Here is a 26,347-nt window from a genome sequence, read left to right as displayed (position 1 = left end):
TCTTCACCTTTATTAAGCAAATGCACATCCATTCATCAAAAATGACTTATTGAGCATCTGTGAGTGTGCAGAATACTGTGTGCCAAGTGCCAGGACGAATTCAGCAAGGTCCTGGCCTCTCTGGAACTTGAGATCTGAAAAGAGGAAAATACGTGACTGAGGATCATGCAGTAAGCAAACTGGTTCATTTAATTATGCATCTTTTTCTGTTTGTAATTATGCAAGATTGTGGTTTAACCGTAATTATAGCCAAATAATTATGGTATTAACCAAGATTACGGTTCTAATCCAATTGTGTGCTTTTTAAGAATAGAGGGGAATCTCTTGCATTCCTTCATCTCATAGTGCTAAACAAATAGATATCAATATGTAATGATGGTTACAGGAATGCTTTTATGAAACACCATAACCTGAGAGTTGTTGGAATTACCTAGTGGGATTTCAGGGGGCTAGAACAGATCACCCAACAAATGGAGTTTGCTGATAAGGGAATTACTCATACACAAATGGAAGTAGCGTTGATTAGGAGCAGTCAGACATCTAGGTTTCCAAATAGCCTCAGTGAGCTCTGTTAAGACTGAAACATTCAGTTGAACTCTAGGGCTGTTCAGTACCTCTAACACTTGAAACGTGGATTCAGAAGGAAAGCAGGCATGGTGTTTTAGTAAAACATGGAGATAAAAATTCTGGTAGTCTTTTTATGAAATATGTTAAAAAATTCTTCTAGAAAGCAGAGACTGCCTGAAACATTATATGTCAATTTGGTAAACAATGGCAATAATGAGATCTTCCCCAAAACACTCCATGACACTTTAAATGTCAGTCTTTCCTGTCTATATTTGGCAAAGCAATGATCTTATTATTACTACATATATGATTAATTATAGTAGTGCATCTAGAAGTGAAGTCCAGAAAGTAATGCCCTAGAATGAAATGTTGGTCTCAGTAGTAGGAGATGGCAACCAGTCTGTTGTTTCCAGCTCCTTCTGTAGCACCGGTTTTGCTTTAGCTGAGCCATTCACCTTTAAAACAGCCCAAACTGGGTTCAGAAAGGTAGCAAAAGGAATGACAGGAAAGGCTGAAAACCTGAGAGCAAGGGCAGCTTCTGGGTTCTCATTGCAAATGTGTGGACCCTGAAAATCGTTATGAAGTAAGGGAGCTATTGACGTTAGTGAGCTTGATCATTTCAGGAAAAGTGGCAATGAAAGCTCTGTATGCCTTTTCACATCATGAGGTGTTTCACTAGGCATTCTGTGAAATGACATTTTTAAAGGTTGACATGCATTTTGTTCATTCCCTGTCAGCTAGCATCTTTAGCACAAATTCTTAGAGCTTTATATCATCTATGTGTTGCTGTACACTCTTGTGGGGTTTTCAATGTCCTATTTTATTTATTTAGTTGAAATTTAGAATGACTAAGGACAGAGGGAGAGAGAGGGATGGAGAGAGAGAGAGAGAGAGAGAGAGAGAGAGAGAGATATGTATACCTCAAAACCAGTGGTTCACTACCCAAATATCTACAATAGACAGCACTGGACCAAGTCAGATCAAGATCCTAGAACTACGGCAGGGCTTCCCACGTAAGTAGCTAGGGGCCCAAGTCCTTGGACCATAGTCCATTGCTTTTCTAGGTTCTCTAGTAAGGGGCTAGATAGAAGGGCAGCTGGATCTCAAATCAGCATTCCAATATGGAGTGTGGCATCACAAGTGGTGGTGGACTAATCCACTGCAACATCAAGCAAACTTGTCTCAACCTCCTGTGCTGGGAGGCTTCCCTTATGTAGAAGACATTTAAACCAAACGCTGAGGAGTCACGGCTGACATCCACACATTGCTCTACACAGAAAATGCAGCATTCTAAGAGTGTGGTGGGCCGCTGGTCTGGATTAGCTATCACTCAGTTTTTCTTATCATAGGTAGAGGAATGAACACCTGTTGCAGTTGAGCCCATCAACATCAGAAGTTGAGACTTAAACCACACCTGAACTTTGAGTGAGATGCTTTTCCTAGTGTTGTCAATCTGAGAAGCCAGCCTCTATGGGAAAGCTTAAGCAGAGTATACTCACCCATGAAATTTGGATTTTGCTACATTCAAACAGAGAATATCAACAGTAAGTATTTTTTGTTCTGTCTGTTTACTTTTTGAAAGTCCGAGTGATGCACATATGCATACATATACACATATATGCACACACGGAGGGGATAGAGAAAGAGAGGTAGGTAGATAGGTAGATAGATAGAGATATCAAAAATCTGTTCCCTCCTCCAAATGCCTGCAACAGCTAGGTCTGGGCCAGGCTGAAAAAAAGGATCATGGATCTACCCCCGGGTCTCCCACATGGGTAGCAATGAGCCCAAGAGCTTGGGGCATGATCCATCAGTCTCACAGGTACGTTTGCAGGGAGCTGGATTGGAAGCAGAGCAGCTGGGACTTGTACCACCATTTTGACTTGGGCATCACAAATGGTGGCTTAACCCACTGTGACACCAGGCTGACTCAATGAGTGTTTTGTTTCTCATGCAAATTTGTAGATAGCTAGAGTGGGTCTCTTTCACAGTTCTCATTCTGCCATTGGAGGGCTAGTGGCTACCCTGGACTCTTAAGATTAACTCAGAATCATTCACACTACCTTTCGCCAACGTTTCCATATTTGCCATGTCTCATGGCCAAGCCAGAGAGTACAGTTGTCTCTCTGGTCCTTGAGGATCGGTTGCACTCACCTGTGGATAATAAATTCCAAAGATACTCACATTCCTTATGTATAATGGTATATTACTTCCATTTCATCTGGTCATATATTCCTGCATACTCTAGACCAACTCTGGATGACATTATAATATCTAGTACAGTGTAAATCGTTAACTATTTTGGGGGGAGGACTGACAAGAAAAAGAATCTTTACATGTTGTTATCTTTCACTTTACTTGGGTAGCCCGAAACTTTACCTTGTAGCCTGAAACTGTCAGAGACAATATTGTGTGAGTGAATGACCATGGGTAACGTTAAGTATTTGACCTGTTTTTGACCCAGTAGTTGTCATTTGCCAGCCTTGTAACAGATCACAATTTACTCTTGGGCACCACTATTGAAGACTCCCCTAGCTCAGAGAGTTGTTGATTTCTTTCAAGTTTAAGCTCTCTTGAAAAATATCATGATTTGTTTTCATCCATACCATCTCACGTTGGAGATTTCTCCAAATTTATGTCAATTCCATATTTTTCTAAACCACAGCTTGCCATTTCTTTGAGGTATTATCTGGGAGAATTTTGATCTGAAAACTTGGGCAGGAAGGTTTTTAAAAATGTAGTATTTTGCTTAGAGTGTATAAAAAGGCTCATAGTAGAACAAGGGTTCTACACCTGTCTTGTTAATCATTTTCTCACTATATAAACATACGTGCTGAACGGAAGCTGCCTTTATAATTAGAATGCAGTGAAGCTTCTTCTGATCATTATCACGACCCTGTTTTAAAATATAGGCTCAGAGACCATTAGCATCATAGGGTACATATTCCCACAGAGACATTTTTCCCTTCTGCTTCCATTTGCAATTTCATTTCAATTGTAGTGTTTAATATTTTCCCCATGTCTTGTATGTGAAAGAACAGAATGGTGGTAGAATGCTACGCTGTAACGCCTAAATTCCCAACCAGGTGTGACTAATGCTGTCAGGTTTAAATTAAGATGAATTTCTTCAAGCTCACTAAGACTGTGATATTCAGCTTTTCGAGTAGGAAGTTCACATGGGGGATTTCTCAATTCAAGAATATTAACACACTGAGTAACACACTGCTTTGTTGTTTCTAGGTTCTTTATTTGAGTAATTTCATTTAATGTCATGCATTACTGAGGAAGCTGAACTGTGGGCTCGATGGGTGTCCCAGTTGTGCTGTAGTTTGACATTTCCATGGTCCCTCCCTTCATTCCCCAGCCAAGGAAGTTCATCTTGTGGCTTCCCAACAGCACATCCAATAAAGTGTTTCTGAACCATTTTCTTTTCACCTTTTGCATCCTTTGAGCAATTGAGTGTCCAGGACACAGGAGATTCCCTTCACATGCTTTCAAAATTTACCCATGTCTGATTGTGTGATTTCTATTTACACTTTCCTCAGGTGTTCCACTATTAGATGATTGACTAAAGAATGGAAGGAAACAGAAGACAGAAGCCTTTATCTTAATCTTTCTTTGCTTAAAGAATCCATCAGGTAAGATCTGTGACTGGTGTGAAACTGAATTTTCTATCTACTCAGAAAAGTATTCAAATGAGCATCAGATCCAGAGAGTCCTTGAGGAATTTGAGGAATTCTGTTTTGATTACTTGTAAATAATCTGTGAAATATCTGAAATTGTATTTCAAGTAATTTTGTTCACTATCACCATAATAAGCATTTATGTTGGAATAACTGTAGAATGGATACTCTCCTCTCTCTTTCAGATTTTTTATTTATATTTTGTAAAATTGGAACAGTAGGGATCCTTCCATTCTGCATCATTGAAAGCCAGCAGTATTTGCTGGTGCCTGTTTTTAAAGTGTACATAGAAAAGCTACCTTGTGTCTATGAGTGTTGACAATTGTGTTCCAGTCTGGCCAAAACCTTGTGACCCAGCAATAAGATCATAATAAACCATCTAGGTAGGAAAATGAGTTGACCTTCTGATAACCCAAGTCAACTTTTGTTACCATGTTACCTATTTTTGTCCTCTATCATTGGATCTATTTTTAAATAAGAGAAACATGGTGTATTTTCAGTTATTTGTATGAAATACATTTTCATCTATGTTTATTTGTGCCCTTTGCTATGCAACTTGTCTCCACAAAGGGACTTAACCAGATCAAAATCTTTTTTTTCAGTTGTCATTCATGTTCTGTGTTTGAAAGACAGAGAGGGTAACAAGTAGAGTTCTTCCATTTGCTGGTTCTTTGCTCAAGTTCCTGGAGTAGTGAGGGGGTAGATCAGGCTGATGCCAGGTTTAAAGAACTCAGCTCAGGTGTCCCACATTGGTGGCAGGGATCCAGGCACTTGAGCCAGCAGTCCTGCCTCCTAGAAGGAGTATATGTAGTAAGGTGGAATGGGCAGTTGATCTGGGACTTGATACTGGCACTGTGGTAGAAGATGCTGGCATCTTAACTGCTGAGCCAAACACCCGTTCTGAATCTGTGTTGTCTTAGAATATTATCTGTGTACCCAAAACCCTGCAAGTATAAACTGGACAACCCCTAATCTAAGTCCATGCAAGAATACTATCTCAAACACCCTTGAAAACTGTCTGCATATGGATATACTTGCTGGAAGCCAAGAGGTAGGTGTGTATTTCTTTGTGATAAAGCAGCTCTTCTGATACCCAGCGAGCCCCAGAGGGGGAACCATCCAGCAGAGCGGCAGAGAAACCCTATCTAGACACTGAGAGAATACTTCCAGGGTTTCTGGAGTGCTGTTTGTGGGTCAGGCAGGCATCAGGGATTGAATTATCTTATTCCATGCTTTATCTCACACTTCATCACAACACTTTGAAAGTCATTATCTTCTTTTTACAGATATAAGAACTGAGATGCGGAAATATGAAGTAGTTTGCCAAAACTCAAACATCCATAATCTATCTCCAGTCCCAATTCCAAAGACCCTACTATTTTACCATCTGCCCTTGCCTCCCAGAGGTGAGGTGACAGGAGAGGGTCCCCTGCATCAGCACACAAGCTTAGCTGCAAGAAGAATAGAATGCTATGTACATCTCATTCCAAGTTGGAGAAGTGAAGACCAGGCAGTTACAATATTTGTGTATCCAATTGCCAGTCTACTCTATGAAGACATAAGGAATGGAGTAACTAACACCCTGCTCCCTCAGCACTGTTTCAATAGGCAGTATTGTGAGAAAATCTTTTTCGTGAGACGTTGCCTTGAGTAGTTTATGAGCCCAGGGTATTATAGTCATAGCATCACTACATTTCTTCCATCATGATTTTCTTCTCTCATTCCTTTATGCATTTTTGTAGCCAAATTGTGTGTTTAATTTGTGTTTACCGTATTATCCTATCCCCCTCTACTCTGTTTCAATCAACTTGAGAAACAGACATGGGAACTAGGAGATCTGATTTAATGTGTATATTATCATCACCATTAATCGTTTCTTTAGGAAGGCTGAGTAGGATATGCTTTATCGCTTTATCCTCCATTTTGTGATTTCTTTTGCTCATTTCTATAAACTATGGGAATGATGATTAATATTGGGAGCCTGATTTTCCACTGTGATGTTGGAACTCTGCCTTGAATGAAAAGATAGAGGACAGATGCAGCTAGAAGCAGCATTTCAGGGTGCACTTAGATATTTTACAATGGTTTTGATTTGTTCAAAAATGTTCTCAAATAGTATTCATTTTATGGACTTAGTTTTGTGACAGCACTTCCAATTTGGTGTTCCAGAATTGACTCATCTCAATGAAGTACCTGCCCTGTGCCATGGTCCTGAGAGGTAAAATATGACTTCCTATTCTTGCCAGCAGAGGGCAGCAAGGAACACTGGAGCAGGTGCTTGATATCAGCTACTGAGGATGTTTCCCTTGGTGGAGGCAAAGATGAGGGTGTTCAGAGGACCAACATGAGAAAGGATAATTACAGGGATTCAGGAGGGAGACCAGAACATATGGGGAGTGTAAGGGTTCTCCCAAGGGCTCATAACTGCCAGCACAAGTAGACATCTGGAGAGTCATTGATTATAACCTTTTCTTGGTATTGACTGCTATTCCCAGCCTGTCTGATGCCAAGGTGTGGCTGGCTGCCTAAGGTAACAGGCAACTAAAAGCATATCTGGGCACTAATACAGACTGGCTGCCTGTGAGTTATCAACAAGCTGCCCACAGAGGCCGAGGGGTCCAGAAGCAGCCCTGTGAGGGTGAAGGATGAATGGGTGTGAGGGCTCACCAAATCCAGCTGCAGAAGATACTGAGGCCCCGGGTACATGCCAGGAAGATGATTCTGCAAAATATATATACATGCATATGTATATAATACCAAGGATATTTTCCCCTTGTCTTGGGGGTGGGGGGCACTGCTTAGCTATGGAAACACTGTGTGATTTAGGACTTAGAGAGTTCTCACTTTACCAACTGTTAGGTATCTGGCCCCCAGTCACACAACTTCACTGAGCTTCAGTTTCTCCACCTGTCAAATGGAATTACTAATTTTTACCCCAGAAGCTGATGTTGAGGCAAGGGGAGGCTATATATAAACTACCTTGCAAGAAGCTTGACGTTTTGTCGTTGCTCAGTGGATTTGATTGCGTGACATATTCTCCCTCCTTTCTCTTTGGCCATGGACAAACATCCATGATAGTGTTCACTATTTTGGAAAATAATGTCTCCCTGTCTTTTCTAAGCAGCCTTGGTATTAAGCAAGAATTATTCTGTGAGTTAGCTTGCTAAATTTTCTATACTGTTATCCCATTTTATAGTTGCAGCAATCCTTTGAGGTGCACTATCATCTCTGTTGTGCAGGTGGAGACACTGAGACTCTTCTAGAATAACTCCTTTTACCAGCACCCTCTACATGGCGAATGCTGAAGGAGGGGGGGTTCAAAAACTACTTAGTTTGGTTGCAGCCCTCCTGCCAGTGTTGCTACAAAACCTTCTTTCCTGTGTAGATAGTTCATCACCATTTACTTTTTTAGAGGTTTAATTTATATATGTATGTATGTATGTATATATATTTGAGAAAAGCAACTTTGAAGAACCCAAGCATAGTGCATCCTTTGTGAGCACTTAGACATTACTATAGCTTATGAGACATAGATAACATCCTCCACTTAATACATTAAAATGAAGTAAATCTTTGCAAACAAGTTTTACTATTAACTCTCATAATCCAACAATTTGAGGACAGAGGTCCTGCATGGGAAGTTAATGCACAGTGACTCCTGTTGTTAATTTCACAATTAACACCCTTATGTGTGATGTGAGAGATCACCCATTTAAACACTTAAGGGGGGAAATTGAATAAAAGAATTTTGTGTTTGTGATATGTTAAAATAACCTTATAATTGACACAGCATCACATTGATACTATCTCTCCATTTGGTATGTAGGGCCGAAAGGTCAGTGTTCAATGACAGAAGTGAAAATAGACTGCTATGGTCAGAGTTCTTCCCCCACCCACCCAGTTCTCCTGTTGAAGCCCTTACCTCCTTCTCTTTGTGTGCCATGCAAGGACACAGTGTGAAGATGGTTGTCTATAAGCCAGGAAAAGAGGCTGAGTCAGTGGGGCCCCATGCTCTTGGACTTTTCAACCTCCAAAACCGTCAGACAAGTAAACTTCTTTCTTTGACACATTACCTAGCCTAAGGGGTTTTGCTACAAGAACAGAAAATGGGTGAATCATGTATTCATTTTAATGTTGTACATATTATTTTTGTATAAAGTATTATATAATTATACTAAAATATGCAAAGAAATAATATTGCACTATAGCTTTGAAATATATTGCCGCTTGGGCAAACTGGAGGGAAGGTTGCTGAAATCTCTCTGTGTTTCTTACAACTGCATGCAAATGAACCATCATCTCAGTTTAATTTTGAAGAATTGAATGATGGTGCCAAAATCTAGAAAACCACTATATCAGTTTGAGAGTTTGTCAGTTATGGCATGAGCCTTAGAACCTTGACATCACAATGATGGGTGATCTTGACTACTGCGGAACCCACAGTCTTCAGGGACTTGTTCATGGTCTCTGTTGAATAGTGTCGACAGAGTCTAGAGTTGTAACACATGGAAAGTAATGTTGTCAGAGCTTCTGGAAGTCATCCGCCAGTCCCCAGCGCAAGGTAGCCTTTTCCTGTACTACTTGTGATCATTTAAGCAGACTGGTCACCCCAGGAGGAGTTCTGTCCTGTTTTCCTTAAAACAGAGGAAGTAATTCCTGACTTTGGTGCTGGTTTCATGAGAAGCTACTTTTGTTCTTTGGTTTAGTGCTACTGAGCTCAAAAGAGCAGGCTTTGTACTGTCAGGGGAGACACTTCCTTGGCTTCATGGCAAAGAGTTTTCTCTGAAAAGATCTCGAAAGAGGCTGTCCTGTTTATGAAAGAGTTTTGTGTTCTGCTCAGTCTAACTGGTTTTACCTATTATGGCCACAGAGCCCCATTGGTACATGGTCCCAACTCAACCAGTTATATCTAAGCCTGGGTGATGTTAAGAAATGTTTGTGGATGTGTCCAGCATTATTTCATGTTGTCTAGCACTTCTCTCCCCTCGCCTCCCAATTTGAACACTAATTTAGATAAGATAGGAAGCATTTTACTAAGTGGGAATCAATGTATCCCTATTATGTAAATTGTCATGCTAACAGGGGACCACGTTACAATGACTTCTTTACCAATCGCTGTGTCATTTTGTTTTACATGTGATAGGCTGAAAATTGCCTTGTGTTCCCTCTTCTGAAACCATGTTTTAGGAGCTTGGTGAGTGACAGCTGTGGTGTCCATCTTAGTGTTCTTTACAGAGGGCAGTGTGGTAGTTGAATGGAAATACTCTTTAGAGATGTAAACTGCTTTAGAATATCAGGGGTATGTGATTTAATTTTCCTTTGAAAAGGCAGAAGACATGCCTGTTGCTTTTACTTAGAATGAATTAGCAGCAGATATGTATGGAGAACTTCACAGTTGAAGATTGCTTTCGATATTTTACTTTAAGTTGCACTAAAACCAGGCAGATTGATACTATTGTTCCAGATTACATGTTCTCTTTTATGATACATGCTCCCTTTCATACACAGCCAGTTAGAAACAGTCAGACTCTGAAATTTTCAATAATCTTCAGTACTTTCTTTTTTTATTCTTAAAATCTATCTATTAAGGGATACAAATTTTCATAAGTGCAACTTTAGGAGTATAGTTATTCTCACTATATCAGTCCTCCCACCCACACTCCCATGCCTCATCCCCCTCACTCTCCCCTTCCCAGTTCTATTCTCCATTAAGATTCATTTTCAATTAACTTTGTACATAGAAGACCAACTCTATATTAAGGAAAGATGTCAACAATTTTCACACATACACGCACACATATGCACATACACAAACTGTTTGAAAACTGGTTTTACAGTTAACTCTCAATACAACTCATTGAGGACAGAGGTCCTGCATGGGGAGTCAGTGCACAGTGACTTCTGCTGTTAATTTTTTTTTTAACTTTTATTTAATGAATATAAATTTCCAAAGTACGATTTATGGATTACAATGGCTTCCCCCACATACCGTCCCTCCCACCCACTACCCTCCCCTTTCCCACTCCCTCTCCCCTTCCATTCACATCAAGATTCATTTTCGATTATCTTAATATACAGAAGATCAGCTTAGTATACATTAAGTAAGGATTTCAACAGTTTGCTCTCACACAGAAACATAAAGTGAAAAATAATAGATGATATTTTTTAAATGATGATGAAATCAGATCAGACCTATTGTCATGTTTAATCCCAGTGAGAGTCAAGTTGGGAGTTGATAATTTTTTTTTTTTTTTTTTACAGAGGATCAGTTTAGTATACATTAAGTAAAGATTTCAACAGTTTGCACCCCCATAAAAACACAAAGTGAAATATATTGTTTGAGTACTCGTACCAGGGGATTCCAATTCTGCTGTTAATTTAACAATGAACACTCTCATGGATGACGTCAGTGACCACCCGAGGCTCTTGAAATGAGCTGTCTAGGCTATGGAAGCCTTTTTTAATAGAAAACGTTTATTTCATAAATACAGATTTCAAAAGGAAAACTTTTGGATTATAGCGGTTTTTTCCCCTATGGACAAGGTCATAAGCAAAGTGGAAGTTCTCTCTTCCCTTTAGAGATAAGTGCACTCTTCTTTGATTGCCACTTTTTTTCCACTGGGGTCTACAGAGATCGTTCGTGTAGACTATGTTTTTGCCACAGTGTCTTGGCTTTCCATGCCTGAAATGCTCTCACAGACTTTTGATCCTCAATACTGCCAAGTGCACACCAGCAGAATCTTTCATATGCACATTTCTGCTAACTGTGTATTCCACAGAATTTCAGCTTTTTCTTTCTCATGCTCCTCAGACGTGTTGCAGCCTTCGCTTATTGCTGATTGCAAATCCGCATTCCAATTTTTAGATGCTTATGGCAATGGCACCTAGTCTCAGGAAGCAACATTCTTTTTGTTAAAATAATAGAGGTACAACAATGACCAGAAACGGAGAGATTGAAAACCACAGGAATTCCTTGTTACGGACCTGTAGGGCACAGGTTTATTTGGGATTCTCTGGGTCCACTTCATAGGGTCCTCTAAGCTTGGTCCACATGTTGGGAGATTGCTCTGGGCTAGGATCTGCTTCTGAGCTAATTCAGAACATTGTTTGAATCCCCTTACTTGTAGTTGAGGTACCTTCCTCCTCCAGCTGTCACCTGGGGGCTGACTATATCTAGTCTCATGTTTCTGTGTAGCTCCTGCCCATATGACAGATTCATTCTCCCTTGCCCTTCAACTCTTTCTGGCTTCCCCTTCTGTGCCATGTCCTGAGTCAGTGTAGATGATAATCTCTGATTTGGGGACCTCTTGGGGGTTAGTTTAGGCCTCCTAAACTAGGGAATGTACTCTCCCTATTTGAAGGTTCATCACATTCATTCTGTCTTCACAGTCTCTTTTTGCAGATAGCACAGTCATAGGCTGCAATCATTAGGGTGTGTGGCTTTTGGATGGGTTGTTTTAGAACCCTCTGTGTACCACAGACTTTGTGGAAAACATCCCTTCCATCATTCCACCAGCAGTTGTCCATGGTTACCAAGACCTCCGTGTTAGTAAGTCCAATGATGAGTCCTCAGTAACCACCTGCCTTACCTTCCATAGCGTTTGATGGGAGCGATGGCTCCCTTCTTGTTATCCTCTCAGTTCTCCACTTACCTGACACCTCTTGGTCTGAGCGGCTGTCTTCTTTGGCACTCCTGTAAGACGATACTTGCCCTAGGTTCTCCCTTGGATGTGTTCCCTGTCCAACTCTCTCAGTGCCACCTGCTCTTTGAGACCTGTAAAACCTGAAACCCCATTGGCATCTGTAGTTGGAGAGCCTTGTCTGAGGAATTGAGATGACAGTTTTATCATGTGTCACTCCTAATGACCGGCATCAAACTAGTCTGTGACCATTGACTAGCTACTCTTTGGTGTTTGCTGTTGAGCAGGGACGATGATTTTCAAGAGGCTGGGACTTCAGAGGATGCAAGTGCTTCAAAGGGACGTGAACGAAGACTACTGGTGCACGGTCCGATAAAGTTAAGAACGGGTAATAAGAAAACAAAGCATCAGGCTTTTTTGTACAAGGATGTACTGAAAATCTCGAACATTCGGTAGGTGCATATGCTGCATGCTGTCCTGATCATCGTGAAATATATTGTCTCTAACAAAATTCATTTTCATGCACTCTTTCTCAGCAAGTAGCATGTTTTTACTTTGTTTTTGCCAGTGATTTCATTCTTCACTTATTAAACAAGTAGTCATGGAAGTTTTATTCTGTATTGTGCCCCTGTAGACAGTGGAATCAAGAATGGGAGAGACAGGGTTCCCCTCTCTCTCTCTCTCTCTCTCTCTCTCTCTCTCTCTTTGAACATTTATTTATTTATTTTAAAGGAAGAGTTAGAGAGAGGTAGAGGCAGTGAGAGAAAGAGAAGGGCGGGGGAGAAAGAGACACAGAGAGAGACAGAGACAGTCTTCCATCCGCTGGTTCACTCTCCAGATGGCAGCAAATGCCGAAGCTGCACCAGTTTGAAGCCAGGATCCAGGATCCAGGATGCAGGATCCAGGAGCTTCTTCCAGATCTTCCACATGGGTACAGGCGCCCAAGGACTTGGGCCATCTTCTAATGCTTTCCCAGGCCATAGCAGAGAGCTGTATTGGATGTTGAGCAGCCGGGACTGGAACTGGCACCCACATGGCATGCTGGCACTGCAGGCAGTGGCTCTACCTGCTACGCCACAGTGCTGGTCCCAGGATTCTTCTTTCTTGAGTCTTGCCTAGAGATGATCAAACTAAGAAAGAGACAATTGAAGATTGTAGTAATGTGCATCTGATAGTAGGAAATAAACAGTGCCATGTGGAGAGTGTCAGAGAAGAGTCCCACTAGGGTGCCTCTGTGAGATGCAACATTGAAACCATTCCTCTGGTGTGAGAAGCAGCCACCTGTTCTATAGACTGGGTGTCCCGATTTGCCTGGCTGAGGGGACTGCAGGCCATCGTGTATGCAGCTTGACCCTTTGGGAGCAGGGCTTCAGCAAGGCTGATGTTTCTGGAGCTCATTGTAATTGACCAGGTCAGAGGTGAGACTGAATAAGTGCTCAGGGTTCTGGTCACAGAGGATCTTGACAGATCCCAGTAAGGGGTTGAGAAATGCCTTTGAAGGGGTTTCCTTATGGAAATGGCCATATCAGGTAAATATTGTAGTATATCATTGTGGCTGCTGGGAGATAATGGATTGGAGAGCTGGCAGCAATATAGGAGGGAGACTATGTCCTGGAGATGATAACCCAGATCACTGATACCAAGGGCCCCAACTTGGGAGGGACAGTGAAAGCAAAAGGTACAGGAGGCAGATTTGGTGTGCCGGTTGGAGATAGACACAAGTGGTCACTCCCACTGTCAGCCTTGAACACAAATGCAACCAGTACACAGCCTGGAATAAGGCAACTGCTTAATACACGTGTGCAGGGAAGGAGTAGGCAGGAATAGACTGATCTGGACATCTGCTTATCTGCTCCACCTGTGTTTTCATAATTTATGAAATATTATATAAGACAAAGACTAGTTCCACAAACAAAATCTCACCAGGAAGTGAGTAAAGAAAAATAAAAGTTGCCAGTGCTGCCCTCCCCTTGGCTTCCAGTTCTGCCCTGTCCTAGAGCAGAGAAGCAAGACTCAGGCCCAGTTTTATAAAATGCAGTCTCATCTTAGTGACAATCATATGAGGTATGTTGGATCAGGGGTGTGTTAAGCGCAATCTGTGTGTTCAGGATATCTTGTACCTCCTCTTGCCTAATCCTTGCTTTCACTATCTGAGATGGGTCTGTATTCTTGTTTTCCAACAGGCTCTGATGCTAAGAGAGCCCCAGTGGCTGCCTCAAGGTCACCACAGTAGTCGTGGGTCCATGATTTTTTTTTTTTTTTTAAGATTTATTTTATTTATTTGAAAGTCAGTTAGAGAGAGATGTAGAGACAGAGAGAGAGGTCTTCCCTCCATTGGTTCACTCCGTAGATGGCCGCAACAGCCAGAGTTGTGCCGATCTGAAGCCAGGAGCCAGGAGCTTCTTCCGGGTCTCCCACATGGGTGCAGGGGCCCAAGGACTTGGGCCATCTTCTACTGCTATCTCAGGCCATAGCAGAGAGCTGGATTGGAAGAGTAGCAGCCGGAAGTAGAACTGGCGTCCATATGGGATTCCGGTGCTTCAGCAGGCCAGGGCTTTACCCACTGTGCCACAGCGCTGGTCCTGTGAGCCCATGTTTAAAACTAGATCTCTTTATTATAGTACCGGCTCTCACCCAGCTGCCTCAACACTTTGTATTCTTTTGGATCCCATGGCAGATTTTATGACAGTTTCATTTCAATCGCTTTAAATCATAGGGAGCCCTGTGGCCAAATCCCTGAACATCCTCCTTAAGGCTTAGAGCTCTTCACGTCTACCACTCACCTGAGAGTTAGATTTGTAAATGAACAAGGCAGCATGCCAGAGGGCGAAAGTGGGGTGGACCAAACCAGTACTGAGCAATATCACTGCTGAAGCTGCGATATTGTCACCTTGTGCTCTCTGCAGAAAAAAATGGGAGGTGTTTTCTTCCCTTATGGATAAGACGTTGAGCACTTGGACTAAGGTACATTTTGTTTTGTGCTTTTATTTTGGCTGCAGTCTGTAGGACACAGTATTTTTTTAAGCCAGAATCTGTGGGGCAGATGATCTGAACCAAATCTTAAGAAGGAAATTTGAGCTGGTGTCATGGCTCATCTGGCTAATCCTCCGCCGGCGGCGCCGGCACCCCGGGTTCTAGTCCCGGTTGGGGCACCCAATTCTGTCCTGGTTGCTCCTCTTCCAGTCCAGCTCTCTGCTGTGGCCCGGGAAGGCAGTGGAGGACGGCCCGGGTGCTTGGGCCCTGCACCCGCATGGGAGACCAGGAAGAAGCACCTGCTCCTGGCTTCAGATTGGCAGAGCACCGGCCATAGCAGCCATTTTGGGGATGAACCAACGGAAGGAAGACCTTTTTCTCTCTCTCACTGTCTAACTCTGCCTTTAAAAAAAAAAAAAAAAAAAAAAAAGGAAATTTGAAAGAAGCTGTCTTTAGAGAAGGAGTGGAGAGGGTCCCCCCACCCCGCCAGGATCATTTTGAATATTTATAGCACCTTTCACGGGCTGGAGAAAATCATCAACTTAAAAATTTAGCCTGTTACGGATTTATTGAATTTTGAATCCAGCTTGCAGTTAGTTGCCTTGGCAGTGCCAGCCTCAGTGACTTCACAGGCTTTGTACAGCCCAGGGACCAGACATTCACCATCCCAGCTTTCAAGATGCAAAATTTGTATAAGAATTAAGATTCAAAGGTATTTGTAATATCTGAAACTAAGGTTATTCCGAGATTATGTATGTATAGTCTATCTCTGTGAAGAAGAAAATTTTATAAATAATTCATCCATGATTTAATCTTTGTTCAACCCCTCAGCCACTCTGTTGAAGTCAATCAGATGTGCATGACCAGAGAGTGAGTGATTCTCTTAAGATGTAACACCTTTAAAATACAGAGTATGGCCTCAAGTCCATAGTCAGCATTCAGAAACAGACCAGTCCACCTGTTGCCACTGGCTGCCGTTAATCTTGTGTGTGTGGGCCCCTTGTGGGCCAGCCTTCACTGAGCACATGATTTTGTCCAGGTCCACCTGACTCTTGCCTGTGCTGTGCACTGAGAGGGAATAGATGGATGTGAGCTTTTCTTGGTTATGGAACATGGAGGATTGGGGTTTGCTCAGGAGAGGATGTGCTCTCAGTACATTTAAGAAAAAAACATCTTGCTTGATGATCTTTTTAGGTACAGCAAAAATATTTACTACAAATATGTCATCCCTGTCAATGAAATATGGATTTCCAAATGCATTGTTGAGGAAGGTGATACCAGTGCCTCCAGGTGCCTGAATATTGGCTGGCCCATGGCGAATTATAGGGCCAAGTTCTTGTAAGTATCACTGCTGAGTCTTGTAATTTTACTTTGATATAGAAGGATATAACCCTTATTGCCTTTTCTAGCAAAGATAGAGAAATGCACCTAAATTTTCTTCCAAACTTGTTTTTTTTTGGGGGGGGGGGGATTGGTAAGCATTTTAATTTGACCCTATAATAATCTGCTGCCTCATGCTTTGACTTCCAGCCATGGCACTTGTATGACACATATTTTCCCCAAGAGGTTTTTATGTGCCAATATGTGTGGAGAGAATGAAATGGGAACTGTTGGAATGATTTGCTTTGGTCTGAAGCAATGGTTTTCCAAGGGCTCCATGAGCTACTTGGGGAGTGGGTATTTTGGATTAATAAAAATAGATTTGAGAGAGCAAGGCTCTGGGGCCCCTCTCCAATATCCTCCAGCCTCTAGGTCTAGGCTTTTGTGTGTTTCAACTAGTAGAGTAGATCAATTCAGCTTGAAAAAGTCCTTTTATTCTCCCAAAGTAATGACCTAAAGAAATAATACTTGATATACAAATTAAATTATATCCTGGGTTGCTAGAATTGCTATTTGGTGTCTTCAGTGATACGGCCACCTGAAACAAAGATTTGATTCATGCGATGTGGGTGAGTTTTCCAAGGCCCACTTTGAGGCTGGTATGAGGAAAGGAAACGGGGCTCCATTTCCTAGACATCTTGTGTGTCTGTTTTTGTGTACGCAGGTACCTTGCAACCTTTGCCTGCTGCTCTGAACAGGCACAAACCGAATGTCCTGTGTGTTTTTCACATAGACAGTTCATCCCAGGTGCTTGGTGCTCTTTTTTGCTCTCCTCCTCTCCTCACTCCCTCCAGGTCTGTCAGGTCATATTGAAGTTGATACAATGGAGATATATCCAAACTGTTAATCAACTCAGTTCTGTGATGGAACTGCTTGCAAATATTACTGAGAACAAAGCCATGCTTGTACCACTGTCTGCATGTCTTCTTTGCCATGACAAATTTTCTCCCTAGGTTCTCAGATTCTATTGCTTAATGTCTTCTTAATCTTGCAGGTGATAGGAAGCTGCCTATTTGTGGTGCCTTTGATGAGGAGTTCCACTAGACAGTTTTTTGAATGAGGGAGAAGCGTGGGCACGAGGTGGACATAGGCTATATTGGCTGTGAAGCTATGTAAACACATACAACACATTTACAACAATGCCCAGCACCGAGTACATTTGCTGTTGGCTGTTATCACTCTTATGCAAATTGGCATAAGTAACCCGTGGTGTTCAAGTCCATATGAAGGTGGAAAGCCAAGGAAATGTCCACTTTGCTGTGGAAGCATGTCCTGAGAAGGCATAGAAATGCCGCGTGGGTGAGCTCTCGCTGGTAGAAATAGGAAATGTGGCAGCCCCTGCAGAAAAACCTGTTGCTTCCGTGAGTTCAATGTAGGACGACTGAGCAGGACTGAGCAATTCCACTGTGGAATATAGGTCCAAGAAAAGTGTAAACATACATACACTCTGTTTGTTCCTAACTCTGACTTTTGGGCACAAATGTTCCTAGCAGTGTTGTTCATTAGAGCCAGAAGTTAGCAACAAATTACATGTTCATGACTGATGAATGGATAGTTATGACATGGTGTAGGATCTGGGGGTGGTGGAGAATAGCGTGTGGCTGCTTACTAGAGATTAGGGTTTACTCTCGGGATAATGAAAATATTCATGAGCAAGGTATTACAGGTGCTGCCGGCACAGGACCCAGTCATATAAATGGTCAGTTTTATTTTCCATGTAGTCAATCACTCCCCAGCTGTTTTGAATGCTAGTAAATTATAAGCCCATGTATGTTTGCGACTGCAGATCTTTTTCACTTTGGATTTCAAATACATTAATGATGTAGCAGAAAGGATATAAAACATTAGTCACCAAACACTAGGTGCTTTGACATCCTTCAGCACATCATAGCACTAAAATAATTTTCTAGGTATTTATTTGACATCTGACAATTCTGCAGCCTCTGTGAAGTACAGTGGTATGGATTTCCCCCCTAAAGTGAGCCCAGAGCATTCCATTCACATGCCCAGTCTCTTCAGTGTGACATAATCTGATCATAATGCTTTTTCCATTTGAATAGCACTTCAAGCTACAGGAGCACTCTGAGGTTTAATGACCTCCACTTTCGATGGTGGATACTGAGACTCCTGTCAGTTCAGTGACTCCTGTGATCACTGAGCTAGCATCCCATAGTTGCAATCCAGGGTTTCATTTCAAGTCAGCTTCTCCTTCCCTTGAAGAACTCTTTCCCATCGCTGTAATGTTGCTGTACAAGAGCAGACTCCACCCAGAGCCCTTGTGTGAGAGGGCACTACTTACGCCTGAGTCCCCGTCACCCACACTTGCCTGCTGGTGTGTTTGTCTGCAATGGTAGTCTTAATCAGATGGAATTAGTCTTTTATGTAGCTTACTATTTTCTCTGACTTCTCTGCTTGCAGTTCGAAGACATTTATGGAAAAATGGGAACGTCTGCTGGACAGGTATTTCTCTAGCATACACATTTTGAATCTTTCGTTTGTGATAGCAGGCATAAATCTCTGCAAGCAGTGCCCCTACATGATTCCCACTTAAAAATGCTCTTCCCACTTGAAAATACTCTTAGATGATCTTGCAATCCTTGGTTTCTCTACATGTGCTGTAAGTCATGTTCCCTCATTCACATGAATGTTCTATTCACTGTTGAAGAAGTTCAAGATGTATCTTTCATCTTTCCCTCCATACAGCCTATGGATCAGAGCTAACAATATTCCCAATATGTATTAAATGTCTATAAATGTAGCTAGTACTGAGCTACTCAGTAGCTGAGTGGATCTACTCAGTGCTCTACTGAGTGAGTCTGAAAGCACCTGTTGCTTCCTACACTTGAAGCCATGAAGGCGGTCCAGATAGGAAAACGTTGAGGGGTGGATCTGCTGCCCAAACCACACATCAAGACACTCCCTGTTATTTTCCAGGCCATGCCGTCTTTCCCAGAATTATTTTCCTACTCATCTGGTTTTGTTGTTGTTCTTGTTTTGGCTTTTTAAAGATTTATTTATTTATCTGTTTGAGAGGTAGAGTTACAGAAAGAAGGAAAGGTGGAGGGTAAGCTCTTCCATCCACTGGTTCACTCCCCAAGTGGCCGCAATGGCTAGAGCTGGGCTGATCTGAAGCTAGGAGCCAGGAGCTTTTTCCTGGTCTACTGTGGAGCTACAGGGGCCCAGGCCTTGGGCCATCTTCTACTGCTTTCGCAGGCCATAGCCAGGAGCTGGATTGGAAGAGGAGCAGCCGGGCCTGGAACCGGTGCCCATATGGGCTGCCGGTGCCACAGGCGGTGATGTTACCTCGTATGCCACAGCGATGCCACTCCTCATCTTTTGACCTTGCTGAGAAGTTCTACAAATCTAAATCTAAATAATATAAAAGTTATTTATAGATGAATATAAATATTTATATCCTGTAAGTATGCTATAGATATCTGTGCACAGAAATGCATATGTATGTCTCTGTATCAGTATATGTATTAGCTACCTCAAACAAGAGTTTCGTGTGTGTGTGTGTGTGTGTGTATATGTGTATATATAGGTACATATCAATGATGAGAAATATATAGAACATTTTGCCACATGAATTGATTTGAAGAGAAACATTAGCTAATTCATTAATTTTTGTTTCTTAATGATTTTGATTAGGTGTATAACTGAGTCGAAAGAGAAAGATCAAAAGCAGACGACAGTTCTACAGATAGAGTCAGATACCGTTAGCAACGTTCCTTATGTAAGTGTGTTTTGGACTCAACATTTTAAATTCCAATTTCCTGACTTTGACTGAAAGAGAGGTAGAGACAATGGGGATAGAGGTTTTAGGTAGAGAAACAGATAGAGATCAAGAAGTATGGGAAGAGGAACAATATAATGGAACAGAGGAGAGGAGAGAGGAGGGGATGAGAAGAAGAGGGAGGAGAGAGTGAGATTGGAGTGACAGAGAGAGATGGGAGAGTGAGAGTATTCCGAAGGGAACATGGAGAAATATATCTTCACCTACACATGCAATTTTTTTGTGTACATAAAAAAGTAAATGTTAGGTTATATGAAGCATTGGGAATCCACGATAACTCAGTGCTTATGCTTAGAAAGACTATTTCGTGTTAAATATCCACAGAGTTTCACATTTTCATAAAGTGTTTTTCCCAAGCCAGTATTCTGGGAATTAAATATTTCTCTTCATTTGTCACTACTTTCAAACAGTGTTTTTGTTTGTTCCCAGTTTTTCAATATTTATTTCATGTTAAAATATTTTTATTTATTTGGAAGGAATTTTAAAACCCTGAAATGTGTGAAAGAGTGATAGGACTATCACATCCAAATGTGCTGATTTGATGACATCTTGTCCTATTTTTGTTCCATAATTTATTTTCTCTGTCTGTCTCTTGATATGTGTCTGGATATGCTTCTTTCTGAAGGCAGTTACATATGCTGCATGCCTTTATCTTTGAATACCTGTGTATTGCCAAGATCAAGATATAGTTTAGATAAACACCATACAGTCCTCACCTGGAAATGGAACATTGGTATAAATACTATTGCCACCTGTTGTTCATTTCATGTTCCAATTGATTGTTTGCTCTAGTAATGCTCCCTTTGTGGAACAGAATCCACTCTCTGAGTTAGGTGTTGCATTGAGCTGGTTACGTCCCACACCAAAGTCTGTCAGGATTGAATTAAACTTGGAGGGGTGAACCTTTGGAGAGATCGGTGTGTGTCTTCCTCATTTTTGTATGTTGTAGGGAAGAATATCTTCAGTTGGATCACATTTGATTTCTAAAATCATGACACACTAGCGCAGATCTTCATAACGGTGACCACGATAACACTGATACGCTATTTGACTTTTTTCTTTACAGCAGCTTCAGATCACAAAACATGGTATTCACAGTGGAAAAAGCCTAGTCCAGCACAGCCATTTCCCAGCAGCTAATCAGAGCCAGGCATCTTTTATGAGCTGTTTTCCATAACCAGAGGAATTGCTTGAAGAAGTTGAAATGGAGTTCTCCTGTAGGGAGGAGCACCCTTGTCTCAAGCTGCTTTGGTTTTAGTTATGGCAAATGGTTGCTCATCCTGGAATTTTTCAAAATCAATTTCATTTATGTATGGTTTTCATAAAATAATCATACCTAATGCTATTCATTCACACTTGAAAATCAGTTTTCTCTAATTTTCTCTTGATTTTATCTTACGGAAACTTGCCATTTCCTGTAGTAAAGTTCTGGTGCCAACCAATTTTCTAATTTGCTTTCATCCAAAAATGTGTAGATTTCAGCTTCACTTTAAAAAAAAAAAAGATTTATTTATTTTATTTATTTGAAAATCAGACTTACACAGAGAGAGGAAATGCAGAGAGAGAGAGAGAGAGAGAGAGAGAGAGAGAGAGAGGTCTTACATCCGATGGTTCACCCCCCAATTGGCTGCAATGGCCAGAGCTGCACGGATCCGAAGCCAGGAGCCAGGAACTTTTTCCAGGTCTCCCACACAGGTGCAGGGGCCTAGGGACTTGGGCCATCCCACTGCTTTCCCAGGCCACAGAGGAGAGCTGGACTGGAAGCGGAGCAGCCAAGTCTTGAACCAGCGCCCATATGGGATGCCAGTACTTCAGGCCAGGGCATTCACCCACTGCACCACAGCGCCAGCCCCTCAGCTTCACTCTTGAAAGGCACTTTTGCTGAACCTGGAAAGAATATCCTAGCTAATATTTCTCTCTCTACGCCTTGCAGATATTCCACTGTGTTCTGGTCACGATGCTTTCTGATAGCTTGAGTGATCCATGGTGACTGTCTTATTTGCCTATTTTTGTGTCCCTGCTTTCAGGATCTGTGCTCCTTCTCTGACTTACAGTAATATGACCACAATGTGCCAAAACATGGCTTTCTTTGAATCTATTTTGTTTGATATTTTCTGAGTTCCTTTAATTTGTAACTTTTTAAAAAAGATTTATTTATTTACTTGAAAGTCAAATTACACAGAGGGAGAAGGAGAGGCGCGGAGAGAGAGAGAGAGGTCTTCCATCCACTGGTTCACTCCCCAGATGGCCGCAACGCCTGGAGGCACTGCAATCCGAAGCCAGGAGCCAGGAGCTTCCTCCGGGTCTCCCACGTGGGTACAGGGGCCCAAGGACTTGGGCCATCTTCTACTGCTTTCCCAGGCCACAGCAGAGAGCTGGATGGGAAGTGGAGCAGCCAGGACTTGAACTGGCACCCATATGGGATGCCGGCATACAGGCAGCGACCTTACCCGCTATGCCACAGCACCAGCCGCTAATTTGTAACTTTTTATTTTTGTCAAATTTGGGGAAATTTCACAGTGACTGCAAACATTTTTTCCTTCCTGTAGGCAGCAAATAGATGGGTTTTGTTTGTTAATCCATTCAGCCAGTCTGTGTCTTTTAACAGGGGATTTGAAGGCATTTAGATTGAAGATGACTATTAATAAGTAACTACTTTTCCCTGCCATTTTCCCAAAAATATTCCTGTTTTTTACGTTGAATTTCCTTTGAACTTTTACTGAGGGATTTTCTTCCTTTACCTTCTTTTGTAGTGATGACCATGTTTCTGTGTGCAACAAATCCTTAAGCATCTTTTGTGGGGCTGGACGGGTGGTGATAAATTCTTTGAATTTCTGTTTGTTATGGAAGGTCTTTATTTCACCTTCGTTCATAAATGAGATCTTTGCAGGTATAATATTGTTGGATGACATTTTTTTTCTTTTAAGCCTTGGAGTATATCTGGACATTCTCTCCTAGCTTGTAGGGTTTCTGATGAGATGTCTGCTGTGAGTCTAACTGGAGATCCTCTAAAAGTACCATGACATTTCTCACATGCACATTTTAGAATCTTCTCCTTCTGTTTTACTGTGGTGAGTTTGATTACAATGTGGCATGATGAGGATATTTTCTGGTTATGTCTATTAGGAGTTTCATGTGCTTCCTTACTTGGATGTCCCTTTCTTTCTCCAAATTAGGAAAGTTTTCCGTTACTATTTCATTCAAAAGACCTTCTAATCTTTTCTCTCTTTCCATGCCTTCAGGAACTTCTAGAACCTGTATGTTGGGTCACTTTATAGTATCTTGTAGATTTCCAACAGTGTTTTTTAGGTTTCTAATTTCCTCTTCTTGTGTTTGGTTTGACTGTATTCTTTCCTGTGCTTTGTCTCCTAAGTCTTATATTCTTTCTTCTTTTTTTTTTTTATACAGGCAGAGTGGGCAGTGAGACAGACAGAGAGAAAGGTCTTCCTTTGCCATTGGTTCACCCTCCAATGGCCGTTGCGGCCGGCACGCTGCAGCCAGCGCACCGCGCCGATCCGAAGGCTGGAGCCAGGTGCTTCTCCTGGTCTCCCTTGGGGTGCAGGGCCCAAGAACTTGGGCCATCCTCTACTGCACTCCCAGGCCACAGCAGAGAGCTGGCCTGGAAGAGGGGCAACCGGGACAGAATCCGGTGCCCCGACCAGGACTAGAACCTGGTGTGCTGGTGCCGCTAGGTGGAGGATTATCCTATTGAGCCGTGGTGCCGGCCCGTATTCTTTCTTCTTCACTGATTATGTTGTTAAGGCTCCCCACTGCATTTTTAATTCATTTTATTGAATTCTTCATTTCATTTTGATTTCTCTTTAAGGTCTCAATTTCATGGAGGAAATTTTATTTCATGTCCTGTACAGATTTCAGTAGTTTGTGCATTTGTGTCCGATAACTTCTGTGTAATCTTACGATCAATTTTTAAACTTCCATTTCCTACATTTCTTCTGCCTCAATGTATTCACAATCTACTATTGAAGGGTTTTACTCTTTTCAGGGTGTCATGTCGTGTTCCTTATTCTTGTTTCTTGAATTGGTGGGTTTGTTGTTTGGCATGTGTGGAGATACTTGTTGGTTTCTTCCTTTTCTTCTTCTTCTTCTTCCTTTTTTTTTTTTTTTTTTTTTTTTTGGTCTAGTGGATTTTATCTGTGTACTGTGGCTCTGTAGATAAGTGGAATGTCTACTTTAAGTGAATATCTAGCTTGTAGTGGGTGTGATCAGGGAGCTCTGTTCAGTTCTCCAGGGTTAAGGGCATGTCTGAGGTGATACACCCAGGTTTGGCACAGTAAATCTCTCTCTCTGTTTTTTATCAGAAGGGAAATTTTTTCTGCTCAGCTGAGCTCCTCTCCTTAATGGAGACCAGTGCCTTAGCGCTAGCCCCAGTGGCTATAATATTCATCCACTCTGTCCCAGGGAGCACACAAAGGATCTGTGCAGTCCTCAGTGTAAGTTCAGATTCTCCAGCGATGTCTCTCACCAGGTAACCAGGAAGCCCTGAGCATGTGGAGTCTCCCAGTGTGAGTGCCCAAAGTCCCAGCCTCACAGTGGATCCTGCCTCACACCCTCAGTTTTTTTCACAGTCCCAGTAGAGAAGCCTCACATAGTCACAGGCTCCTATCCCCCTGTTAGTTCTTCCCACTAGTCAGGGGACTCCACTCAACTAGTTGCTGGGCATGGACACGAGCTGGCACAGCTGTTACATATGTCCAAAATGGCACCTGCTCTATTGGCTTGTTACAGAATGGCATTGTAAAGTGATTGGGGAAAGAGAAATTGTGTCCATACTTTTTTTTCTCTTCTAGTTTGGAAAGTACACTTTCCTCGTTGGGGCTGCAAGCCAAGTTTTCTCTAGGCTCTCTTTGCAGCTTAATCACCAGTGCCTTGGACTACTACTAGTACTGTCTGGTCTCACCTCACTTTCCAATGCCAGTGCGTAGGCTCTCGGCTGCTGGGCAGGCTCTCGGCTATTGGAGTCCCAAGTTGTGGGCATCCGTGCCATCCACAGGAGGTCCACCATGTCCCTCTAATTTTGGTAGAGTTTCCTCTGGCATTTTCTCCCCAACTCTTCCCTGAGACTACACTCTTTCCACTTTTTAAATACTATCTTCTCCTGGACTAGGGCAGTAAGCTCTAATTTTTTCAATCATACCTTTCTTCCTTTTTCAGACTGACTGTTTCCAATTGATGTATTTTCAAATTCATTGTCTTCCATTTGCCATCTCACTTGTGCTTTTTAGTCCACCCACTGCATTGTTCTTTCAGATATTTTTCACAGCTAAAGTTCCCATTTTGAAATATCTTCTGTTTTTGTGCTGGGACAGTCTCTACTTTTTTTAATTTTTTTTTTTCATTTTCAGCACATTTGTTTTAATGTCTTGGAGCACATAGCTGCTTTTGTTGCATAATTTTCATATGAAACTCTTAGAGATCTGGTCACATTTCCCTGGCCGTTATATATGGAGTAACATCTCATATGGAAAAGAAATGAAACTCATTTCCATATTTTCTAATTATTGAATAGTTTAAGTTCCATGCTTATAAGCAGCTCCATCTATGTGTTCATAGAGAGAACAGGATCAGAAAAGAAGGCCCATACCCTTGTACTGCTTATTTTGAATTTAATGATTTCCATATACCATGAAAATCCATTATGTTACAAACCAGATAAATTGGAAAAAGATGAGTAATCCTTCAAAAGAGTTTTTTTCCTTAAAAAATTCTGTGAAAGTGTTCATGTACAGTTTTAAAATTCTATGGGTATCTCAAAAAAGAACTCAGATGTCTAGAATTTTCAGCCTTGAATTCTGGGTTCATGGTCTCAATACATTTTGACAATGAAAATCTAAAAAGGGTGATCTGACTAGGAGAAGGTATTCCCTACATAGTGGTTTATGGAGCAAGAATGCCTGTGAGAGCCAGTTCTTACTCTCATTTGACGAGGACTGAATATATGGTATGCAAAGAAATCAATCTAAACATAAAAACACAACTCATCAAGAGAAGGAGAGAGACTGACTCCTTGTTGAACTATTCCCTGCATGATGGAAATAGTCTTTGGGTGTTGGGCTCTTTCTGAATTGAGGTTCTTTCTGTTTGGGCCTAAGCAGTTATATTTTTAGTATCATAACTCCTCTATTAGAAACATGTTAATTAATTGAAATTCTTTCTTCTGGCTTTGTGTTACGTAAAGTAATAAAAATCAGTTATCATTAAGGTTTGGTGCTTCATATGTATTTTGCTTTGTCATTACTCAAACTTTACCCTGAAACCAAGAGTTTCATAATTATGTAACCATATACTTT

The 26,347-nt window shown here is 41.7% G+C and overlaps 1 protein-coding gene across 8 annotated transcripts in view; it reads left to right on the top strand.

The window, feature by feature from the left end:
• LOC149124832 (rho GTPase-activating protein 20-like) overlaps positions 1-26,347 on the top strand; it is a 182,198-nt gene that overhangs the window by 131,814 nt on the left and 24,037 nt on the right. For 5 of the 8 annotated variants that reach the window (XM_089301897.1, XM_089301893.1, XM_089301895.1 and 2 more), the window contains 9 exons: positions 18-170; positions 1,917-2,111; positions 4,113-4,205; positions 5,537-5,656; positions 6,420-6,468; positions 12,178-12,342; positions 16,058-16,201; positions 18,662-18,703; positions 19,895-19,979. In XM_089301897.1, the coding sequence (XP_089158023.1) occupies positions 5,551-5,656; positions 6,420-6,468; positions 12,178-12,342; positions 16,058-16,201; positions 18,662-18,703; positions 19,895-19,979 (591 nt within the window). In that variant the 5' untranslated portion in view covers positions 18-170; positions 1,917-2,111; positions 4,113-4,205; positions 5,537-5,550. Of the gene's footprint in view, positions 1-17; positions 171-1,916; positions 2,112-4,112; positions 4,206-5,536; positions 5,657-6,419; positions 6,469-12,177; positions 12,343-16,057; positions 16,202-18,661; positions 18,704-19,894; positions 19,980-22,225; positions 22,352-26,347 lie in introns of those variants that run through there. The other 3 variants (XM_089301898.1, XM_089301899.1, XM_089301900.1) reach the window with 3 other exon arrangements.

Source organism: Oryctolagus cuniculus, chromosome 8 (genome assembly GCF_051225735.1).
Source record: "Oryctolagus cuniculus isolate XC-2025 breed Fujian yellow rabbit chromosome 8, ASM5122573v1, whole genome shotgun sequence".
Lineage (NCBI taxonomy): Eukaryota > Metazoa > Chordata > Mammalia > Lagomorpha > Leporidae > Oryctolagus > Oryctolagus cuniculus.
The sequence above is the reverse complement of the archived record's forward strand: the minus strand, read 5'-3'. Positions and strand labels throughout refer to the sequence as shown.